This window comes from Poecilia reticulata, linkage group LG10 (genome assembly GCF_000633615.1).
Source record: "Poecilia reticulata strain Guanapo linkage group LG10, Guppy_female_1.0+MT, whole genome shotgun sequence".
Taxonomy (NCBI): domain Eukaryota; kingdom Metazoa; phylum Chordata; class Actinopteri; order Cyprinodontiformes; family Poeciliidae; genus Poecilia; species Poecilia reticulata.
Window position 1 is genome coordinate 21,431,518 of NC_024340.1, and position 24,721 is coordinate 21,456,238.

The following is a 24,721-nucleotide window of genomic DNA, read 5'->3' on the forward strand; positions in this document are numbered from 1 at the left end:
TCACTCGATGCGTCTAGTTCAGAGAATCTTCACAGATGGTGTCAGTGATCTTCTCTCTCTTATGAATCTGTATCTCAGTAGTGATGGACTGTAGGGCCGCTCCAGAGAGAGTGGAGAACCAAATCCTTTGTCTTCTGACATTTCCAGCAGTCTGCTTCAAGACGAAGCCTTCAGTGAACACAAGCCTTCTTTGTCGACTGTCACCACCAATAAAGTCTGCCTGGTGTTTTGCCAAAAATAGATTGCTTGGAGCCCTAGAAGATGGATCCTGCTATAATTTTGACTTGTGGATTGGTAGAAAAGTTTGTTAGATGTGAGGCGTTGTAGATCCTGCATGGCTCGGTGGGATCCTGTTGTTATTTCAGCTTGTGCCGCCTCAGCATGGAAGTGGCACATCTGATTTCAGGTCAGCTCTGTGGCCCTGATTTAAGCGGATCAATTCATCAAGCTGCACAAACAATGCATTAATCAGGTTATGTGAACATGCAGGCATGAGTAGTTTATGACAGGGGTTATCAGCACTATTTGCTCAAGGGCCAATATTTTTCACAGCAGACAGTGTGGCGAACATCCTTTGATGAGCCTGTCTGTTTTATTGAATCCGTTTCACTCTGACGGTGTTGTCATGTTTCCTTTGCTCTTATTTTCCATGAAAAATGATTAAAAACACTGGAGGTACACGGGGAAATTTTCCTTTGAACATTCTGGATACATTTTCAATTTAAGTGCAGAACCTTTTATATTCAATCTCAAACGCGGTTCGCGCTTAAAATTGTCTTCACACTCAAATATTCTCAGCTCTTCCTCAAAGCTATTTTTCTTCACTCAGATTTAATCCTTTCTGCACAAAATGTCTCTCCTTCTATTTGCTTCTTTCTTCCACTCAAACCTCCCTGCAAAGGTTAAACCATTACCTCAGGTCTGCTCGGCGTCTTGGAACAAAGTGGAAACTCTGCCTGGTAACCGTCCCGGCCAATAGGATCACAGCGTGTCGTCGCTGCCTTCTTTTAGGGTTCTCCTGTTTTAGATTCCCTCAGTTGATTTCAGTCTTGACTTTAAATAAAAATGGCTTCTCTTGAATTCTGGTAGAATACGTCCTCCATACAAACACAACTTAAGAGGGAACAATAAAACAAAAATGGCATCAAAGTTTATGTTTGAAGGCAGCAGCGCATGAAGTAAAGCTGCATTTGTTTTGACAGAAGCCAGGACACAATAAAGATTTTTGTTTGCTTTAGAGCTTTAGGTTAATCTTCCCCAAACATAAGATGGACGTATTTTATTTTAGCCAATCCAGAAAGCTCAGAAAAATAAAAAATTTACTAAAATCAGGCTTGGCAAGCCCAGTCGTTCGACCCAAACAGCTTTTCAACCAAATTTTCTCAATGTTTTAATAAAAGTCAGTGTCATATTTTCTGTCTTCTCAAGAGAACTCTGCTGAGGGCTGGTTTAGTCGAGCAAATGCCGTTTTTAGAAAACATTTGGTTAAACCGGCCTCAGAAGAAATTGAATTTACATTCTTTGATTTATGTTAGATGTCTCTGTAGCTTCTCTGCATGGACCAGATCCTTGTTTACAATGTAAAAGTTAATGTTGTAAATGCATCAGACACATGTTAATTTGGAAACAGTTAATTTTGGTATAGAAAAATATTTCTTTTGTACACTAAAGTACACTAAATGTTATTTTGTCTACTGTTTTACCAAGCAGGCGAGTGAAACTAGTAGATTATAAATATTATTATTGAATAAATGAGGGTTTAATTCTGCCCTATTTATTTGTCTCTTTTGCTCTCTAGTATCTCACGTTAGCGTGAGAGGAATTTTTTTTGGTTGGTTCATCTTTACCTTGTGTCTTGTTTAAGCTTCATTACATAAAAATGTTCTTGATTTTAAAAATCTATGAAAAATTCAGGCTTTTGGCTCCTCTTCAGCTCCTACTTGTTGAATAATGGCAGGATTTTTCTGTAAAAGAAGAATTGTGTCGTGCATTTGAAGCATCAGCATATAAAGGCCAACTTTGTTCATGTTGAGGCCAGAACTTGCTCATGAATATTATCTGTTTGAGAGCATAATTCATTCACTGCAGTCATAATTCTGCTCTGAGCGGTGATACAACTGACTCATTCATCAGATTGTGCGTATTCTAGGAAAAACTTAATACTTCAAGGGCCGAATTGGATGAGTTTGTGCACTGGCATCTGCCTGGGGACCAGTTTAGTATCACTGCTTCATGCTCACATATCTAAAAGATGTAATTAAAATCCAAATCTTTATCTGCATAGAAGCTGCAGTATATAACTTTTACGGAAATTAGTTAAAACTGTCACCATGTCCTGACAGTAGAATGTGAGACTGATAATCTGTGAAAGGATCAATCTCCTCCTCCACCCAGAACTACTATTCCCAGTCAGAAACAACCAATCAGAACCAGGAGAAAGATCTTTGTGCTATCAGTAATCCTCGTGTATGCGCTGCTCAATGATGGTTAAACGACATTACTATTGCAGGAAAACTGTTTATCCTCTGTCATTGATGGATTTGCTAAAACCAGAGCATTCCTGGCAGACTTTGTTGTGTTGAACTAGCTGTAACGTAGCAGGAGGATGTGAGCAGCATGTATGATTGGTGGAGCTAAGACCCTCCTCCTGACTCTTGATTGGTTGTTTCTGACCAAGATGTGTGTTTATGTTGCTGACAGCAGGAGCTTGATTAATTTTACAGATTGTGTCTCATCTTATATACTGTCACAAATCAGTGATAGTTTTAACAAATATGTAAAAAAACAAAACAAAAAAAACTATTAAAAAAAAAAAGTTAAATACTGCAGCTTTAACATGCCTGTTTTTGTTTGCTTTTTAATGAGATTATTCCAGTGAATAATGTCCAGTTGGAGCTGGTATACTCTGATAAACCATCGCTCAGTAATACGTTTATCTACTGTGTGTGTGTGTTACTTCAAATGAAAAAAGAAACAAAAGTGTGCTTAATTCCCTTTTATTTTACTTTTGTCTCTGCTTTTCGTGTATTTTCCTCTTCCTCCCAGCTGAATATTCTTACATCTGCTGCTTCCCCTCATCTCTCCTTCTCTCCCTCTTATCACACTTTCTGTTTCACAGTCGGGCTGCGTCAAAGTTGCCGTGTCCAAATACACACAGAAACACACAGAAAACTCAGCCTGAGAAGTTACACACTCTCATCGACATGCAGTGTTTCACACACACACACACACACACACACACACACACACACACACACACACACACNCACACACACACACACACACACACACACACACGCACACGCGTACGTACACACACACACACACACACACATCGGAGCTTGTTTTGGTGGACCCTGAGGAGGGTAGCCAGTGTTCAGAGCTCGTCTGTCACGCCCCCGCTCCTGTGCTTCGCTCACTGTGCAGCCTTAGTTTGACACGGCACAGCATGACGAGGCACACCACGGCTCGGCACTGCATGCAAGATGCCAACTTAACACAATAACGTTGAGATAACATCAGACCCCTGCCTGGAGCTACTCGCACACCGCTGTAACAGCTGGTCTGTATACAGTCAGACAGAGACGAGCACTGCGGGCCGACATGCTGAGCTGTGACATATGGATGGGTGTTACAGGACTATTTTCACCAAGAGCTGACAAGTTTCCCAATGCAGTGACAGCGCCGCTACTGACAGATGTGTTTTATTCTTGGCTAATTACGAATTGTTTACACCACACTCTGACTTTAGATCTTTTTCAGCACAAAAGCAGAGTCTTTAACATCTTGGCACAGAGCAGATGCTGCGGATGATTAAAAAACACTGGATGGCTGGTTAACTTTTTGATGCAATTTAAAGTCAATCCAATGCAAACCGTTTACAGAACTAACCTCTGTGTTGCAATTTAACAACACAGCAGAGGTGACATGTCGTGACCTCACTGGTCGGTGATTAAGGCTGAACAGACACTTCACAGTAACACTCGGATGGCTGCTGAAGAGTTGAGAGAGAGAAAAGCTGCAACATGTTTGACTTGTCGTTCTCCAGCCTCCTGCTACGGTGGCTCAGGAGGTTAAAGTTCATTCTGTAGTGGATGGGTTGTCCGTTCGAGCTCCATCTCTGTTGTTGTCCTTGGGCAGGACATTTTACCCACCTCGCCTTCTGGTCAGAGAGCTACAGGTAATGCTACGCTGTAGCTTACCACCATCAGCGTGTGGATGCCTGAATGCAGTGTGAAGCGCTTTCCAGAGGCCTGCCAGTGAAACCTTCATTTGATCCATGTGCGTTGAACTGAGGAATGAACAAAAACGTGCATGAAACCTGTCCTCCAGGACCAACTTTGGACAGCTTTCTAAAGAAACCCAGACACCTACTGTGGCTACGTTCACACAGCAGGCAAATGTAACCCACATCTGTTTATGGATTTTTGATTTTCTCCATATCTGACTTTTTCATGGATGTCTGAAAAAATCTGAATATGCGTACGATTGTTTTAAAGCAGTCTGAAAGGTCATGTCACATTTTTTCCAACTCTTACATCATCGATACGAGACATTCTGCCTCAGAAGAATCCAGATGCAGCCAATACAGACATAAACAATGGCTGAAAATTATATCTGTGAAAGAAGTGCGTGTCAGTGAAGTGTGTTATATCACAATCCCACCACTTCTCTACATAAGTTAATACTCCACAGAAGGTCATCACTATTAGTTATACCTTCTTTCATCTTGTTTAGCTTTTGTGGCAGTGCTGTCAGCTCTCAATAACATTAAAATTGATCCATAGATGCCAACGTCCATTGTAACTTCTGTGAACAATTCGCTGCTGTGCGACATCTGCGGGGATTTTTTTTGTGCGCTTGCAGGTTGCTTTGGAGTCGTTAACCAATTTATTGAGTATAAACGACCACGCGAGAAAAATCTGAATTGAGCGTTTAGACCTGCTGTGTGAACGTAGCAATTCTTCGTACTAATAATGCACGTGGTGACAGTGGACAGGAAACACTCCTTTCCAGGCTTACATTTCCAACAATGGGTCTTATTTTACTTTCTACAAAACCATGAATTGAAAAACTAATGGAAAACTAAAACAGTCAACTTGAATTGCAGATGACGGTATGATATTTTCTCAAGCAAATAGATCAGAATTTGAAGTGCAAGAAATTGGATTGTTACCATTTTAAAGTTGTTTCAAACACTGGGATAGGAATGGAGCAGGTTTAAAATACGGAGAAGCCACCAGTCCTCCACAGAGCTTCCTAGCTACAGTAGGTTCGACTCCCAGCACATCGATTTCTCTGGCTGCCTGGCAGAGATAACGGCAAGCAGTGCTTCAAAATCCTAAAAAAAATTATAAGAATAATAAAAAAATTGTTCAGACGTTTGTGAATGTATTCATAAATTGTCTTCCTGAAGGTGATTTGTTGTGATGTTTCTGTTTAGAACAAGATTGTGTCAATCAGTGAAGCTGTCGTCTATTCTCATATTTTGTTTTCAGTCTTCCCTTTATCCAAAATATCAATAGTACCTTTCTTACTGCTGCTTCAGTCATGTGAAACCGCAAAAAAAAACATCCTTCAATCAGTTGTTTCCAATATTGATAAAACAAATGCTATGAAAACAAGTAATTTAGAACATTTTTAATAAATTGCTAGTGCTCTTGCTGCAGGAGTGGTCTTTTTCCCCCCACTTTTTTTTTTTTTGCTAAACAAACGGCCTGAAACACAATTTTCCAAGGACATCATTTCCAGGCTCTTTCATCCCTCAATTTCCTTTCATCTCTGCCCTGCTGAGGACACAAAACACACAAAAATACTGCAGAGGTTCCTCATTATGCTGAGTTAGAAAAACATTACAAATCAAATTGGATTCTGCAATTTTTTCAGCACTGTGTTCAATTGTGATTGCTACTTATACACAATCTGAGCACAATCCAATCATATCACAGGACGATTTGCGTTAATTAAAAGAGTTGGTAAAACTTAGTGAGTTTTAATCACTAAATAACTAAAAAAAAATTAGTTAAATGGATGGGTAAATATTGGATCTAAATGTGGGAACTTGGATGATAAAACTGCTTAGTCTAAGTCTGTGAGAGTATTGACTTTATAGGATGCAAGGAATTCAACTTCCAACTTGAAGCGTAATTGGCTCTGCTGTAAAATTGCTTTTGCTGCTTCATTGCCCTTCTGGAAATGAACACAGTCACGGCCTTTAGATGTGGCGGGGATCAGAAATAGACGCTCATTTCTAAGTGTTATGTAGATTTATGATAATTTAATTAATAATGGCTAATTGACCAAAAACTCAGATCAGCTGAGTCTTTAATAACACATTAAATCAAGTAATTACCGAAGGCAGGAACCCTGAAATCCATTCAAGACCCTCGCGTACAAAGAGCGATGTGGTTCGACTTGAGCAGGAGTCTTTAGATGACACAAACTCCCAGCCATCCCAACAAATGCATACATCATCCAGGTCCAATTCCCACTAAGCAGGGGCTCCGGTGAACATGCCCGCTGGACTTGAAACAAAGGTTGAGCTCCTGTAAGCAGTCAGATTTCAGCGGATTCACAGAAGCAGACCAGCTGCCTGAGTCTCCCATTGTCTGTTTGCAGTGGACGGAGCCATCCACCGGGCTGCGGGTCCGCTGCTCAAGAACGAGTGTGCTTCGCTCCACGGCTGCGAGACGGGGGAGGCCAAGATCACCTGTGGCTACGGCCTCCCGGCAAAGTGTGAGTGTAAAGTGTCATGAGTGTTTGCATAGCTCTCAGCAGCTTGGGTGAGGCGGCTCGGTGTGGTGCTGCTGGACCACATCCAGGTGTGAATGTGTGGGAAAGGGTGACAATGATGCAAGGTGGCTGCAGCAGAGAGGAATCTGCACAGTTCAATTTCCTGTAAAGACGCAAGAAGAGCAGAGAATGTTTTCAGAAAGCAGAGTTTAGGGTTTATTTGATGTCGAAATTAGGCTTGAGATTCATACGGTATGATTAATCTGAGTTAAAATATCACAGTGTCATTATAGTTTACACAAAATGTAAACCAATATGGTCAAATTTATTTTATTTTATTCATTTTTTACAAGAAGAATTACTCCATGTTTTAGCTTTCACAGCTATAATAATGTTTTATTTATTGTAGTTATAATTTATAACATTATAATTTAAATCAGCTTTTAAGATCCTGATATACTAACATTTTGTTGTTCTGCTCTTTATCGTGTAATTGTAGCAAGCTAATGTTATCTGTTCAGTTAGCTGGGCCATCTGCTCCGGCAGAAGCTTATTGGTGATTGTAGCTGTACAACTGTAGTAAAACTATAACTTTGTTCAACACTTTAATGAACTGGGCAATCTTAACTAATCTTTCTCTGGACCAAAGATGTGAATTGAGACCCAATTAGGAAAATTTTTAGTCTTATTATTCTGAGAAGAATCAGAACATTTAAAACCCAGACTTTTTTCTTCAAATATAACAATATAAACTGGAAACTGAACTCAAACCTCTAAACTGCACCAGGTTTCTGTTGTCACTTCACGTGAGTCTGACAGGAAAATATTAAGCCAAATTATAAGAAAGACAGAAATTATACAGAACTGCTGCTGAATTCAACTGCATGGACCAGATTCTTGTTTACAATGTTAAATATATTATTGTTTGTTTGGAAACACAGTTTATTTTGGTATACAATAATATTTTAGTTGTAAAAAAAAAAGTCAAACAGAGAATGAAGCTGCAGGTTTCTCTGTGATCAGATAAGTAGCAAAACTAGCAGCACTGATATTATCTTCTTTTTTGTAATTAGCAAGTTTAAACAGAAACAAGATTTTATTGAAGAAGGAAACCAAACCTGTACTTTAAGAGAGCTACAATTAAAAAGCAACACTAAGGGCAACATTTCTGTCAAAATTTCACTTAATTAGGTAAAAATGAGCTTTGAGCCATTTGAGTGCAGACAGCAGGTGAGAATCAAACCGATGTAAGCGAGCTGGCACTTTCCTTTTTGAGTAGGATAACTGTTTCACAGAATGTTGTTAAAAAGTGTTTCATAAGAAGGATTAACGAGACGGGCCCTGAACTGTGAACATGAATAATTCAGTTTTAATGATGTGAACAGAACCTGGAACCGGTTCCTGATTGAGAGGAACTGGCACAAAACTGGTGTTGCTTCTTCAGTTTTCACACCATCTCTACCGTTTTCTTATTATTTATTTATTCTTTATCATCAGAAATGTTTCCAAACAGATTAAACTGTTTTTGCTGTAAGTGTGGACGAAGTGTAGCAGCCTTCTTTCAGTGAGCTGACCACCAGTGCACAGCAGCAGGTGGGGGATGGGCTCCACACAGCTGATTGCTTTAACCTGCTGTTTAAACTCACTTTACAAAGTGTTTTTCTTTACAGTTGAAGTGGATCATTTTCAGCACCAACAGGCTGCATTACATTTACCACAATAACACGCTCTATCCATTTGTATCTCAGTAAATGGCTCTCAAAATAAATATGAATGGCATCTCTCCAAAGTGTGTAGAAAATGATAGAAGTGAAGCATCTACATGATGGTAAATATTTTACTGGGTGCTTTAGTGAAAGAGGAAACACCTCTTTCAATTTTCCTTATGGGACTGCAAATAGGAAAAGTTTTAGACTTAAAAAAACTGTCAAATGTAATATTTGTCTCTTCATTTATCTGCTAATTAAAAATGCTGACGTCCCCGTTGGGTCTTGTGTTGCTCACCCTTAAATATTTGGTCACTGAATATATGACTTTGCCTAAAGGTGGTTTAAATTACATTTCATTTAGATTAAATTAAAGAAAGATAATCAAATTATCAATGTTTAAATCAATTGAATTATATCTTTAGTCAGTCACTGGTCCAACTTGGCATCTTGTCTGCTTGCAAATCTTAAAGCTACATTATTATTTTAAATATCATCAATAAAACGACTTTAAGGTAAGGTAACTTTATTTATGTATCACATTTTCAGCAACAAGGCAGTTCAAAGTGCTTTACATGAACTAGAAGGAATTACAAACAAAACAATAAAACAAAGGAAAGAGCAAAAAGGTGTTGGTTCTCCATGTTTGGTAAGATTGGTGAACTAAATGTTAAGTTAAAAGAAAAGGGAGTCATGTCCAAATGAAACTTATATTTTCAATAAAACCATTGTAATCCCCATTGTGATTTAAGTGAACCATGCAATGCTTGCTGCTAACACGCATCCAGCAGCTGGTTTATCTATATTTCATCAGAATGGAGGCATCTTGGTACAAATATCTCAGTAAAATGGCTGAACTGCTGATCAAATGGAACAACTAAATTCAGTACAATCAGACCAATAAAGAAACACTTAAAAACTGCTGTGTTTTACAGACTGTCTCTCTGAGTTGCTGTAAATATTTGATGCTGAGGACATAAAACAGAAGTAGCCTAAGAGAATAGCCATGTTCGTAGATCATGTTCAGTTAAATTGTGCCTCTCAGAGGTTTTGGCTCAATAGTAAAGGAGAAATGGTCCACTGCAATAAGAAATATATTAATAATTTAGCCAATTAAATCATTATCTTACTATTTTCATTCCTCAGAAAATTATTGATTGTTCATTCTGCTGTTATGCACCTACAAAACTTGTTTTAAGCCTCATAATCTAGACTTAACTTACTTGTGTTTGCTTTAGGTAGATCCATCCATTAATTGTTTATATCTTGAAGGGTCAAAGGGGAACTTTTGACATGATCCAGTTAATCTACCGGTCATTTTAGGACTGGAGGAAGTCAGAGTACCCAGAGAGAACCCAGGGGTTCGGCGAGAGAACGAAGCCCTGAAATAAGTCGAAAACAAAAACAGAAAAACAATCATCTGGAGCCAGACATGAGTTCATCCAATAAGTCAAATATTTCTTTACAGGAGGGATTTTATGCAAAAGCAACTTTTTTGAGCAGAGGGGAGAATTGCTCCATTATGTTTCCACATTGAAATCAAGTCATGCATGTGGAAAGCTGTTGCTGATCCCAATCTGAATTACAAAACAGGGTGTAAAAATAATGTAAATATAACTTTTGATGCAGCTTTATGTTTTTTTTCCTTACATTCTAAAAGCTGCTAAACAATTATAAGAACTCTTTAATTTCTTTAATGCTGTGGAAAGCTTTCCCATTAAATATCAGGAAGGTAAAAATAACTTCTAGCTTGCCAATTTGTGTTAAAATGTCAATAAAATAAACTTTGTTTTCTAATTGAGAGCAATATAGTTCATCTTTTGAACTAGTTCTTGTTAACTTGTTTAGCTCTGACTCAGAGTTGAACCAGAGGACAGAGTGATCTCCATCAGGAGCAGCAATAAGCTTCAGTCAAATTTTCATATGCCTAATTTAGACTTTTGTAGTAGAAATCAGCGAGAACTGATCCCGTATCAGCTTAAAGAAGAGCGCCCCATTTCTCATTTGCAGTTTAAATTGAATTGTAGGATAGAAAGAGGGGGAGGGCCAGTGTTGGATCACTCTAGAAATGTGATTCAGCTTTATTGTAATATTGTACCCCTGCTTCACAGTGAGTGGTAGTTTTAACACAGGACAACGGCATCAAGCCTTTTACTCCTCATAAAAAATACCAAACAATAAATAGTGATAAGGATATCAGCCATTTAGACTCTGAATAGCAGGATTATTTTTCCTAATTAGACACTGAAAGCAGAAGTGCGCTGATTCTCATCTCAGACTTCAAAGTTTGTTTCACAGCTTCAGGGCAGTGCTGCTTAGTATGTAGAGAAAATTCAATAAAACCATTTGTGGCTTCAGAGAGCTGCACAAAATCTGATAAAATCGCCCGAGTAATGACATCATTTGAGTCAGCATTAGATGCAGCAGACGAGGAAAAAAAACTCAGCTGTGGGATTGTAAAGAATGATGGCGCTAATAGGTATTGCAATAATGCGGGAGCCAAGTTTGTACAGTGTTATGGCCACCCAGGTGTGTGTGTGTGTGTGTGTGYGTGCGTGTGTGTGTGTGTGTGTGCGTGTGTGTGTGTGTGTGTGTGTAGGTATGAGTGCAGCGGAGATGAAAGCAACAAGGAAGCTGTGTAATATCAGCGTCTGGTCCCATGGAGAGTTTATATTCACAGTAGAGGAGACAAAAAGGAGCGAGAGAATAGCTGATAAAGGCGAGCTTAAGGCAGAAAGGAGAACATGAGTAGAAGTGAGAGATAAGGGGGGAGCGGTGCAGAGGAGAAACGAAGCAGCAGCAGCAGCAACATCGTGGGGGAGAGCAGGGATGAGAGGGAAGCTCAATACAGGGGGGAATTATGGGGAGATGGGTTCTTACACTTCCTGTTCCTCTTTGTTGGTTAGCTTGTGTAACTTTCAGAGACTTAGCTGTAGTTTGTGTGTCTGTGAAATGATGCTGCTGCTGCTGCTGATCACTGTGCGCCTTTGTCTGGCTCCAGTCTGCTACTTCAGCGTGTGCGTGTTGCGCGTACAGTAAGGACGGTGGCGTATCAGTGGAGACGGCGAGAGCAGCCTGTCAGGTCCTATCACTCTGGTACCTGTAACTCTGTCAGCATGAGATCTGGATGACTGACAGCTTTCTGACTCACCGACTGACTGCGTGTGGGTGTCTGCACGAGCCTCTCTGCAGCGCGCTCATGTGTGCACGACCATTACCCAGCATGTGGCGTGAAGGCTGGCTCTTCCTCCTAGCAGACAAAATATTAAGTCCCGAGAATAATTCAACATCCGTCTGCTTCAGTGCTTAAACACTCACAACAGGGTTTGATTACCTCTCTGCAGGTGGGGGGAGAGAAAGGCAAGACAGCAGCAAGAGAAGGAGGGATAACAAAGCTAGCAAGGAAACCAAAGCGTGAGCGAAGCAGAGCCCTGGAAAAGGGCGAGAAATGAAATGAAACTCGACAGGAGAGGGGTGGATTGGCTGAGAGACGGGTCCAATCTCATGGACTGGCACTTTGATCTTGATTTGTACGGGCTTGCCACCAGATGTTGGATTTCAAGAGCGTCTGACTCACAAGTTGCCAGATATCCAGGGGACGAGCTGTCAGCCCTCCACACAGACCATCCATGATGATCCTGCCGCCACTTAGCCAGCAGCATCACTTTATCGTAACCTAGCAACACCCAAAGTTCGCATGCAGGGTCGGGATGTTTACAAATGACAGCTCAAACATTTCAGCTGCACCCATTTGTGTTTTAGACAACATAAACGGCTGCTTCTCGATACGTGTAATCAGTAATTCAAAAGGTAAAACTGCTAAATCACACAGAGGGATATATTTCAGAGTTTATATAAGATTAGTTTGATGTTTGTAGCTTAAATGAAAATGCTGTTTATTTATATAGCACCAATTTACAACACATGTAATCAACAAAGAATAATTTCAATTCAGTCATACATGCATTCCAATTGATCCGAGTTATCAAAACAAGCTTATTATTCAAATTATTTTAATAAATTTAGATCTAAGGAAACGTTTTTCTGCAACAGCAGATTGCATCGAGTCTTCGGCTTCAGTGTTAAAGTACATTTACTCTACTAGACAATCTTATTTTATTGGCCTTACCTGTCTGTTTAACTTTCTGAAAAAAAAACAAAATGTTGGGTTTTATTGGCTCTAAGCCATAATAATCAGAATTTTACCTAAATATAATCAGCTTAAAATCTATCGCTCATTTTTGTGATGATCCTCTATATGAATTTTCAATAAAACTGATGAAATTAGTGAACTCCTCTTTGCTGTTCTGATTAATTGAGAAGCACCTGTAAGGGAGGTTAAGTTGTTGTTCGGCTTGTTGCTCACCTTTCTGCCTGATGGCTGCCACAGATCGCTCACGCGCACAGGAGAACCGCTCTGTGTGTTTGGCAGTTGTCAAACAAGGGAACATCGGCCAACTCGTTGTTAACCGAGCACACCAGAGCTCACCTGTGTACCGATAAGCCTCTAACCCTGCCAACTAGCTCCCAGCTGGCCGTGTTCCCCTGCTAAACGTCCTGAGATGCAGCACTGCTGAGGAAAAATGTAGGAAGGGGGGTCAAGAGAGAACGGAGGAGGTCAGAACCATAAATGTTTTTGCTTTCCAGTTAAAACAGCACTCTATGCAGAACCTCTTATTCTTATCCCTACGGGTCTTTTGCTTGCTTTTCTATTTTAAATATTAGCTGCAAAACTCACCAGGTCTTCACTTCTCTACACGAACAGGCACGAGGCAGAAATGTTAACTGAAGCTGCCATTCAGACTTTCACTGTTTAACAAGTACAGAAAAATCCAACTTAATATTTCAAAACTTTGACGAAGCTCATTTTTTAGTACGTTTTGGTTATTTTGATGAAATTCCTGATGCATTGTGCACGTTTGAAAGGTTTGTACTTTAATGACCTTCCGTTTCAAATCAAAGTCAGAACAAAATAGAAAGACAAAAGAGTGATGGCAAAGAGATTTTTTAATGAATAAAATATGCAAACTGGCACCAAAACTACAAGAAGAATTTGAGTAGATGGACAGATCAGAGATTAACACAAACAGCCCGTCACATGCAGAGTTTGCATGGCGTGGTCCGTTTTCAGTGATAACCTGGTGACAATAAACGAGAATTGAGTTGTAATACTACTGATAAAATTCAGTTTCCTTCCTGTCATTGTTCTCAGCTTTGCCTCCCATCTGAACCCGTCTTCCGTTCTGATCTGGATCTCTGCAGCAGTCCTGGTTCTGTTCTCCGTGTTATCATAACTAATGAGGCAGCGGCGTCAGATCAGCTCAGGTTCTCCAAACCTCCGCCAGCCGGGCCACTTGGGGAGAGACACAGAAACTTTCACTTCCTCGCTGTGATGCCACCTTCAAAGTCGTCAGCCGTTTTTAGCAGGCGCTTGTTTAAACTTCTCCAGCAGGTGCTGAGCGGCATTAACATTCATGAGGAGAAGTGAAGAATTTAAAACCGACATTGGCTCGTTTAACTCTCTCTTTAGGCTACGAATGCCGCGGATAGAAATGTCTGCCTATGAACGTGTGAAGTCCTCATCAGCTAATCTGAGCCCGTCTTTTCTGCTGTTTGGCGCTCGGCAGCCGGCGCCATGCGGTTCTTGCAGAAAAAGACCAAATCAGGCTGCTGCAGCTGAAGATTGATTCAAGAGTTGGGAATCAACCAAACTGATGAAGACACAGTCTTTAGCTGAAGGATATTGAGAGTTGTGAGTGGAGAGAGGAGCGGTTGTCAATACTGCCTTTGAGTTCATCACTCAGCCGAACTCATCCGATGCCTTCCCAAAGAAGGTAATCATGTGTGCGCGCTCTGCGGCTGCTTGGGCTTTCTTTACGTTACCACAGAACATAGAGGAATATTCAAACTTTAATGATGAGGACAGATAGTAGTTATGGCAGCTTGAGGATCTCTGTGAAACTATAAACAAGCACTCAGATTGGGTTTATTGCATTTTCATATCGTCTTTTGTGCTCCAGTGTCGCTCATTCTCAGGTGGGTTTCGTCTCAGTCCCCTCCATCTGCTTCTCCAGCTCTCTCCGCCCGTAGGGTCCGGCTTTTAGCACAGCCGAATTCCCAATGATATGTTCTCATTTATGTATTTTCCTGTTTCTGTTGTCGGAAAACATAACGAGTGCGAAATGACACAAATGTGACCCATTAAGGCTTTAACGTTAACCAAGCATCACTTGAGAGCTCTTTCCCGCCTTCTGCTCTGCGCTGCTTGGTTTTATGGGCACCACAGCAGCCCGACAGAAATTACCGTTAGTATAGTTAAAAACAACAGCTGTGGTTTGATTTGGGCTTTATTTAAATGTGAAATGATCACTCAGAGGAAGTTAAAAACCAAACAGTGTCTTTGTAAGGTCTTCCTTCGCTGCCCTGTAGCTGAACATGCAGCGCTGCTCCTGTCGGCAGCTCGTCTCAAAAGCAGTAGGTGCTTCTAAACTGAGCAGTTTTCTTTTTGCATTCATGCTGCAGAGAGAAATGCCAGACCACATGTCGGAGCTGAAATGAAACTGCATTTCAATTCCTGTGTCACGTAGAGCCTGATTGAAGGCCACACTTTGCTTTTTTGATCTGTTCCGTTTAAACTGGTTTTTGTTGAGATGCACCAGAAAAGTCAGCTGGTGACGAGAGTTGGACTTGACAAACCCTGATTGGTGATCAGCTAGAAGCTAAAAATCAAATCTTTTTTCCAACTCCAGCTCACACTGTTAACACTCTTCGGCGTGGAAGTTGTATGGAGATAACTCGTCTGTTTCTAATATTAGTGAAGTAAAAGAAAAGAGGAAACACAAAAGCTCATCATGATGATATATTAAACAGGAGACGATTCAGAAAAGGAAAAGGCACTTATGCTGCTCATTTTGTTTAAAAACAGAAAGTACTTTTTGCCGAGCGATTTGCTGAAGCTGAGAAAGTTTGAGCTTCTCAGGTCTGATTCTAATGGGAAACATGTTGATTCAAGGTGTGGCTCGGTTTTAATGTTTCACCTCTAACACCGTGTCACTGCTTCACTCTTAGCAATTAGCATGTGAGAATAAGTTTGGATATTATGAAAGGGATGAGAATATCACACAGAAAGTTGCGGCCCAGTAAAGATGTTGTATGTTGTGCTCAAATCAGAGCTGCGGGGTGTTTGTTTCATATTCATTTATTTATTTATGCCATTTTATGTTTTATTCTCCTGTAATTTTAACCTAAAATATTCGTAGTTGTCTGCTAACATTGTTGCTGTTTTTATGGCCTGTGATAAAATATTTACTGTAAAAAAAATAACTGCTGACAAGAGAGTAAATGTTTGATCACTTTCACTTTTTAGTCTACCCAGGAAGATTTGTTATTCATATTCAGATTTATAAACATATGAGAAAATGTGCCTCACTTTAGTGTATGAATATATTGACATTATAGAAAAAATTCATATTTATTTAAATATTTGTCCTATTTAAAAAAAATGCTGAAAGTGTCTCTTACACACAAACAGGAGTCAGTGTTTATTTAGTGGAAAACCATATTTGTTTGCAGTTCATTAGCAAAAACAGTGATCTGTGATATTTGTGTTACAATCGGACCGTCTTGAATCTTCCCGGCCCGGAGAGCTATCTGCAAATTAATGTGGTGTAAACATCTATTGCATTTGTTGAGCCACTCTATTTTTACTACAATAAATTAGACTCAAATTGTTCCTCTGCTACATTGTGCCACACATTCGAGTTTGCAGCAGATTTCTTCTGGCACACGTGTGTCAAACTCGAGGCCCGTGGGCCAAATCTGGCCCGCCGTAGCTTTTTATGTGGCCCTCTAGATTCTACACTAAACACTAAGAGTGCTTGAATATTATGTAATCAATCAAATCAATGTAGTTTTTATCTGTTTACTGCCAATTTATATCAGTCAGTCCCTCCAGTTTCTTGAGATTTATCGCGCAAAATCATCAAATCCCCGCAATCTTTTGCACAAATACGTAATTGGGAGTTTATTCCAGATTTTTCTCAAAAATTGTCAAAAAGTTTTACTTCTACTAAACAGCTGCCTCAGCCATAACTGATGTCAGATTATAGTCCATGATCTTCACAGTGAGTAATGAAAAGTCACATTTACCGTCATAAATAAGCACAAATATTTCCAGATTAATACCACAAACACTTAAATTTTTACTGCAGAAAAATCACAAAAAGAATCATGAAATCCTGGAGGAACTGGAAAGATTTTCAATAATATGTAGTTTTAAGAATTCACTGATATTTTAACAGCTTGTGAACAGGATTTATCAATACATTCTGGCACAACCGGCCCTTTAACAGCATTCATAATCTGGATTTGGCCCAAAACAAAAATGAGTTTAACACCCCTGATCAAATAAATATAAATGACCAAACCAAACCAATTAAGTTTTTCCTTTTAGTGAAAAATATATACAGGCATATCATATCTAATTCTTCATTAGATATTGGGATTTCAACAACACATCAAGGCATTGAACCAATAATTTTTTGCTGTTGTTTTATACGAGCTAAGCAAACACTAAATGTGCAAAGTTTTCACATGTTACCATGATGTGGTTTTGATTCCTTGAACATTTTTACTCCATTTATTTTTCAAAAGCTTCTCTATTGCATGATGTAGTGTTTATATTTCTGTGTGATTAACTTTTCAAAGTTTGTAAGTGCTCTGAACTTTATGATTCCTGAGCCCTCATAATTATGCCACTAAACCCCAATTTAGAAAAATAAAAGAAGTATTTCTTAAAATCCTAGACAGACTTAAAAAGAGCTGAACAACACTTATACTTAATGATTTCCTTCAGGAGATTAAAGGATAATAATATTCAAATATGAGACAGAAATCAGAAACCATCCTCCTTGGTTAATGATTTCTTTTTGGATTTCTTTCACCATGCTAAATCCTAATTCTCTTTACTTTCTCAGCTTTTCTGAAATTTTTATTCTTTTTTCCTCGTATTTCTTTGGTTTGTTTCATCTGTCACATACTGTGTGTTTTTGCAGTGTCGTGCATTACGAGGGAATCGGTAGAAAGTGAAATATACTGTTTGGGGAGCGTGGGACTCGCACAGTTGGAGGCGGGGAACGCAGACGGCGCTGGAGAGGCTCAGATAGTAAAAGTGCTGCAGGAAACATAGAGGCACAAATCAAGAGAGATATCACTCTGTCAGAAACTGCCTGTTATTCTCTCCTCTCATCCCTCCCTGCCTTCAGTCTCCCAGTGTCTGTTCCCTCTGTGGCCAATTAACGCTAATTAAAAATCCTCACTGTGGCTCTCCTGGACTCCTCTACCACCTCCGTCTCGTTTTTTTTTTTTTTTTTTCCGCCCGTCACCTTGTCACTCTCGTGTCTCTGACATGGTAGTTCTGCCTGTCATGATCAACAGCTTAAGCACCTTGTTTGCCCCCGCTCCAGTCATCTTCATCCTAACCTTTGTACCTTTTCACTTCCTCCCCACCCAGTCTTCCTCACTCCTAAATTTATTTCGACTAGAATCTTACTCCGGCTTTTGTTTTTTTTTTTTCTCACCTCCTCCCCGCTCCTCCTCTGTTCATCATCAGCGCCGAGGTTTCTTCAGTACTGCCAAGAGACTTGACAAGGCTCTCGGCTAAAGACTGTAGCACTCAGACTGTGATAACTCGCTAGCTGAGGAGGGTTTTTTTTTTTCTTTTTCTCAAGGTTGTCGACATCTTTGCTTCTTCCTGCCACGGCGTCAGCAGTGCGATCCTCATAAGTGTTAAAAAGCTTCATCAAAACTGCTGCTGCTGATGAGGAGGAGCGCTATGATGATGATCACAGCAGCAGCAGCCTGGGTGTTAATTCATTCAGTTAATTCATTTGCCTTGAAGGAGGAAAGGGGATCAAAAAAAAAACCGTCAGTGTTGCTTGGCTCAGGGAAAAGGAGTTGAAGAGGAGTGGGAGTGAGAGCGAGGAGAGAATGTCTTTGCTGCTGCTCTCTGATGAAGAAAATTACATCCGCTCCTTTCTGGCATCTGCATCTTGTTCTTCTGTTTTCCGTCCTCTTATTTAGAGTAACTTCCCCTCTGTCTCTTTCATGGAAAGGTGCAAAGAGATAAGGAGGGTCACATGGGCCCCTGTAAGACTTTAGTCGTCCTTTTGTCCTAAAGCCCGGGTCTGGATTTAAGAGCTGTGTGTGCTTGGCTGAGCACAAACTGAGGCCGGGCTCACAAAGGACCCGGCTAGCCTTTTTCCTGCCTTCTGCTTTAAAAGGCAGATAAAGAAAGGCGAGGGACAGATGGAGGTATGAGAAGCGGGAGGAGAGAGAAAGGGGAGGAGAGGGGGAGGAGATGGACGTTTGGCGGGTCTCTAAGTATGAAAAGCAGGAGCAGCGACTCGTGGCATCCCAGGTAAGAATAGTGGGAGGCCGCTAGAGGATGGCGGGATGGAGGGCGGGACGGAGTCAGAGAGAGGGAGGGTGGGTGACAAAAAGGAGGGAGAAAAGCTGAAATGGCAAACAGAATGAGAAGTGGGAATGACCGGATGGCACTTTGTCAAGTTTTCCCGAAGTCTCTGCCAGTGAAACGCCCAGTTATGACAAAGACTAGACACACATTCAGTCTCCTGCTGCCTCTGAGCCGGCTGAATGTGCAGGAAGCATGCAAAATTCATTCCGCCATCCATCCTGTCTGTGTTTTTCCCTTTTACTCCTCTTCTCCAGCCTTTGTGTTTATTACTGTTTAATGAAGAAGATCATACAGAATGACGTGATTTTAATATAACATGAAACTTATTCTTTCCTTTAAGCGCGTCTGTTGCAAACAAGCGTTCGCGTCATAAATGGGTCAGAGCGATCCGTGTTTTCACACGTTGATGAAAGAAACGTCTTCCTATTCTAATTGATCTGATAAGTGTTCGGGACTTTAAGGCGGAGAGCGAGATAAAACCTCAAAGCTCTGTGTTAAGAGAGAGAGGCTTTCTGCGTATAAGAGAACAACTGACATCAAAGCTCGCATTAGCGATAGCCTCGGATGCTACATGAATTAAATATCAGGCTTAAGTAAACTATTTGTATTCAACATCCAGCCCGTCTCGCCCCGCTCAAGTTATTTGACCCCTTTTCTGCTATCTGGTTATTTGGCTGATAACGCTGCAATTGTTTTATTAAAATGGCAATAGAAACATGCCTCCAGTTTTTCTTTGTGCTTTTAAAAGATAGAATAGTTTTCAAAGAGTGTTTTTTTGTTCCTTAACAGAGATCAACAGCTAATTCTTTCAGTAAATTACCATTTGAAACTTTCTCTTTTTGATAAGAGCAAATTAAGATTTTTGTGATGCCTGTCAATGTTTAACACTTCACAATTGCCTCACCTACAATAGCACTTAATCAACGGTTCACCAGACATCTACTGACTTTTCCTTTTTAGTCGCTCAAATATTTCAAAACAAGCAGATAAAAAATACATGTAGCATTTGTCTAATAATCATTTTATTTACTTACTGAAAAACCTAAATTGAGTCTTTTACATCATATTGGTAGGTTGTTTTTTTAACATGCCAGTGAAATGCTCTGTTAAGATCACGCCCCTCTGTGTCAATTAAGATTTAGATTCCAACTTTGACTAGGCCACTCCAAAACCTTCCAGAAACTTGCTGATGTCCTTCAGAGCCCAGTGTGCACAAACTGATGGTGGGATATTTTCCTGCAGGATTTTCAGTTCATGGATTCATCAATTACAGCAAAGCATTCATGTCATGAAGCAGCAAAGCAAGCCCAGACCATCACACCGCCACCACCATGTCTGACTGCCAGTGTGATGCTCACTTTGTGAAATACCTTTAGTTTTACATCAGATGTAACAGGATATTCATCTTGCTAAAACTTTTTGGCTTTTGACTGGTGGGTACACCTAATATTTTCCCCAAAGTTTATTTTCTCCAGTCTGTTGTTGTTTGTTGTTGTTGTTTGGTCATGACCTCTGACCTTAACTGAGGCGTGGAAGGTCTGCAGTGCTTCAGATAATGTTCTGGGTTCTTTTGTGATCTACTGGATCTGTTGTCCATGAAATATTGGAGTAATTTGGGTCAACCAGTCACTGGTTCACCTCATGATTTCTCAATATAAATACCTTTTACATGCAGAAAAATAACACAAGGACAAGAAAATCAACTGGCTTTGTGAACGAGGAGGATTTAAAGTATCACGTAAAGACAGAAAACAAGGTGAGATTGTGACTTAGTAAATTTACCTTCAAGTTAAAAAAAATAAAAAATAACCAGTTAAAACAAAACGGTGTAGATATGTCAACACCTGACATGTGCGGAAATAAAATCTAATAAAAAGTTTGTTGTTTAATAATTTGTCCATAAGGAGAAATAAATGGCAGTAAAGAACTAAAATCCTAAATTCCCCCATTGTGGGACAAAAAGGACTGTTTCTAAAAATAAATAATAAAAAAAAGCTTCTCAATATAAACAAAATATTCCACCAAACATTAGTTTATGACATCAGATGGTTCCCAACTTCCACATCAGCCTCCTTTTTCTCTTATTTAGTTTTATTTCATTATTAATAATATTTTTATTTTTATAGGGGAAACTTTTCTTTTAATTTCTTTAGTCATTTTGTCTTTCACACTTTTTATTTCCAGTGCAGATTACTTTAGTCAACTACATTTCAGTCGACACACCATGTCAGCCTCATTAATTCATATTCCTTTCTAATTAGCATTCACGAACTGCTGCATATTTTTACATGTCACATGATTACAATTAGGCAAATTTTCCTCTTTAGCAAGATGACAAAATGTTCTTTATAAGTGTGTAATTTTGCTAAAATGTGCAAAATAGGTTCATGTAGGGCTTGTTCTTTAATTTTTATTATTGTTTCCTGGTTCTGCAATGTTCACATTTTTCTCCTTTTTATTTGTTCTTTATTTCCTAACTTTTTTTTACATTTATTGTTTTCTGCTTTCAGCTGTATTAGTATATCTGGTTTAATTTTTTTATTATTTTATTTTAGAATGTTGCATTTTGCAATATTTTTAATTCTGTTTCTCCCTTCTCTCATTCTTTTTTTTATTTATAATTTACGTCACTGTTGTCGGTTGCCTTTGAATTGACGCAACGTGTCAATTAGTTTCACTAATTCCCATTTCTTGCTAATTAGCATTCTCAGGCAGAGTTGCATATTTTTACGTCACATGATGACAGTAGGAAAAAAAAAAATCCCCCTTAAGTACGACGACAAAATGTTGCTTTTGCATACATATTTCTGCACAGCGTGCAGCTGCTCTGATGAAAGCCGCTGCTGGGTTTAAGGTAAAACTCCTGGTGCAAAATCAGCATGAAGGAGCAGCTATGTTTTTTTTTTCCTTCCTCATTAATCAACAAACACAGTCAAATCTTGAGAAACGCAATAAAACACTGCAGCCTGTACAAAAAAAAAAAAAAAAGAGCCAATGAGGTGCAGTTATTTTAATTGGGCCATGTCTGTCCACCTTTTGGTGTTTTTATTCTGGAGAGGAGCGCCGCTCTCCAAGTGTCTCTCTTACAAACATTTTACCTGTTATGACTTTCAGAAAACGGCATTTATTCTGCTTCGACTATTTGGACATTAGGTCTGCGCCGTTTCACCATGACGCTGCTCCTGCAGAAAGCTCCTGGGGACAAACCGGAGTTAAATCCGCAGCTTCTCAGGTGAATTTACTGCAGCAGACGAACCGATGTTTTTCCGACGTTTGGATCTCGAGATGCTTTCTCCCAGAGAGTTCATTTTCTATCAACAGAGGCAGAGTCCCTTATCTGTTGGAAAAGTCAGATAACAGCCCTGTGCATTCACACGAGAAGCCGTGTATGTTTTTAGCATATTGAATTCATAACAAACACACATATTTACGGTCAGTCATGCACACTTTGAGCAGACACATCCATTTAACACTTTTCCTCACATGCTCGCTCGCTCACACTCTCTCCCCTTCAAGCATAAATCCCTCACACATCGCAACATGCTCCACTAGCTCCCCCTCATCTCCCCACTCTGTCTGCGTTTCAGGGTAATGTGAGCCAGCAGCCGCAGCGCTGGGACGGGGGAGCGGGAGGAAGACGGGGAGGGATGTTGATGTATGGTGGAACTAAAGCTACCCCACCGATCGATAATGTAAACAGGAGCGAAGAGAGGCGGTAAATAAGGCCGACTCCTGACAGAACTGTCTACCTCAGGTGACGGAAGGAGAGCGAAGGAGAGGAGAGGAGGAGAATATCTAATAGAGGGAGGAAGACGAGAAGAGCGACGCTGAGGAAGATCTGTTGGAAGAAAGTAGGGGAGGATGAGGATGTGGGAGAGAAAAGGTGGATGAGGAGAGAGTGATAGAAGAACGGACTCAGAAAAATGAAGATGATGATTTCAGATTAAATTTTAGGCATTTTAGTTTGAAGGTGAGGAGTTTGGAAGTGCTGCTGGGTCTTCATGAAGACTGAGGCTCAATTTTTGCAGGAAACGGCTTATTCTGTTGCTAGTGTAGTTGAGGGTCTCTGGCCTCATGCATTGTTGTAACAGTGCTGCTAAGCTTGTTCATCAGGTGTTTATTGCCCCTCCACCAATGAGTAAAATCACTAGTTACTGTGTCAATAAGTTTGGTGAGTTATTTAATTTTTTTTCTGTTTTGTATTGTGTGACATATTCTACTTTTCCCATTGCTCTTATTAATATTGATCTGATTGATTTAATTGGTTTTAGATTATTTTGAATTTTAATTTCCTGCTTTTTCTTTGTTTTTGGTTTTTTTGGAAACCAGTCCAGTTATCTGTTACTTTACCCTTTTTATGTTTGTTTATTTGGTAATTATTGTCTTCAGTTCTTCCTTTTCATATTATACTGACCCAATTATTAAATTAGGATATTATTGAAAACCCCGTAGGGGAAAATATGCCAAAAAACTATTTTGTGCTTACAAGGTAGTCTGAAATGCTTAGTACAACAACTTTAGATCAAACATGTAGGTAAGCATGTTTGGCTCACTATTTGGCAAGAAACCAGTAGATTTTGTCTCCTTCTTGTCCTTAATCAATGCATAATAAACAGTTATTAATATATATATAATTATTCCTAAAGTATTTAAAGATAATTTGATAAAATCTATAAACTATTTATTAGACCTATTGTGAATTGGTACCAATATTTCTGTTGCTACCTGTTCAGTTTCAGAAACGGGGAACGTTTTAGCCGAAAGCCCTGGCTGACGTGGAGAACCTGTTTCTGTTTGAAACTGAGAGCGTTGCCACGGTGACATTTAGTAGATGACATGCAGATGAATGACCAACAACTGACCCACCGCTGAACTGAACCAGTACAACAAAAGGCACAGCGAGCCGAGCGGCGAACCCGGTCGCTGCTCGGCGCTCCCGGTGATGCATCAGCTTGCCTGAACAATTCCTTGACAGCACGCAGCCGCCGCGAGCTGCCGGGGAAACGCAACGCGGGGCAACAAAAACCACGCAGCTCACGGAGAACAAACTGTTTAATTGTGATCAGAGGGTCTTCCTCTGTGCCTTCATGCGTGATTGGGAGTTTGACCACAGTAATTAAACATGTGTCGGCGAGTGTTTGAGCTGCGGTTTGTGCTTCAGCTCCTGTGGATGATCCGATTGGTTTCTGCTGGTATTTCCAGAGTCATCCGCTGCTTTCTCGTCCGCTATAAATTGCCCAACGAGGGATGAATCACTGCAGTGATTCATCATATAGTCAGCTCTCTGCTGGCTCTTAAATTAGCAGCTTCATACAAGTATATTTTTTCTGAATTGTATAAATATAGATTGGGTTTTTTATGCCCTCTCAACAGGCCCTCTATAGTAGCTCAGTTATGTCACAAACAAAATCAAGTCGCAGTTTAGCTGCATTAAAATCACTGAATAAACATGAGTGTTAAACTGGTGGCACTGATTTGTGATATATAAAAAAAAAGCAAAACAAACGAGACTAAAAATGAGATTTCGTCTGTCACGTCTGCAGAGCCTCGAAGGCTAGAGCGTAAACACTTTGTCCCCTTCAGTTTTCAGCTAAACGAAAGAGCCCACTGATCAATAAGTAATCTTAAAATCAATCGTAACACATTCTGAGAGCTGGTAGAAAGAAGCTAAAGCAGAGATGATGTGGTTTTGTCTGTTACGAGCTCCGATTTCGGATTAGCTTAGCATGAAAATATTTCAGCAGAATAAAACCTCATAACTGTCAAACAGAGAGAAGTTATTATTTACCACATTTAGCTGAAAGATGTT

The 24,721-nt window shown here is 39.9% G+C and overlaps 1 protein-coding gene across 3 annotated transcripts in view; it reads left to right on the forward strand.

Annotated features, from left to right (window-relative positions):
- macrod1 (mono-ADP ribosylhydrolase 1) overlaps positions 1-24,721 on the forward strand; it is a 173,748-nt gene that overhangs the window by 113,864 nt on the left and 35,163 nt on the right. For 2 of the 3 annotated variants that reach the window (XM_008420436.2, XM_008420435.2), the window contains exon 5: positions 6,619-6,735. The exons of the other annotated variant lie outside the window; for it this stretch is intronic. In XM_008420436.2, the coding sequence (XP_008418658.1) occupies positions 6,619-6,735 (117 nt within the window). The remainder of the gene's footprint in view (positions 1-6,618; positions 6,736-24,721) is intronic. 3 annotated transcript variants of the gene reach the window in all.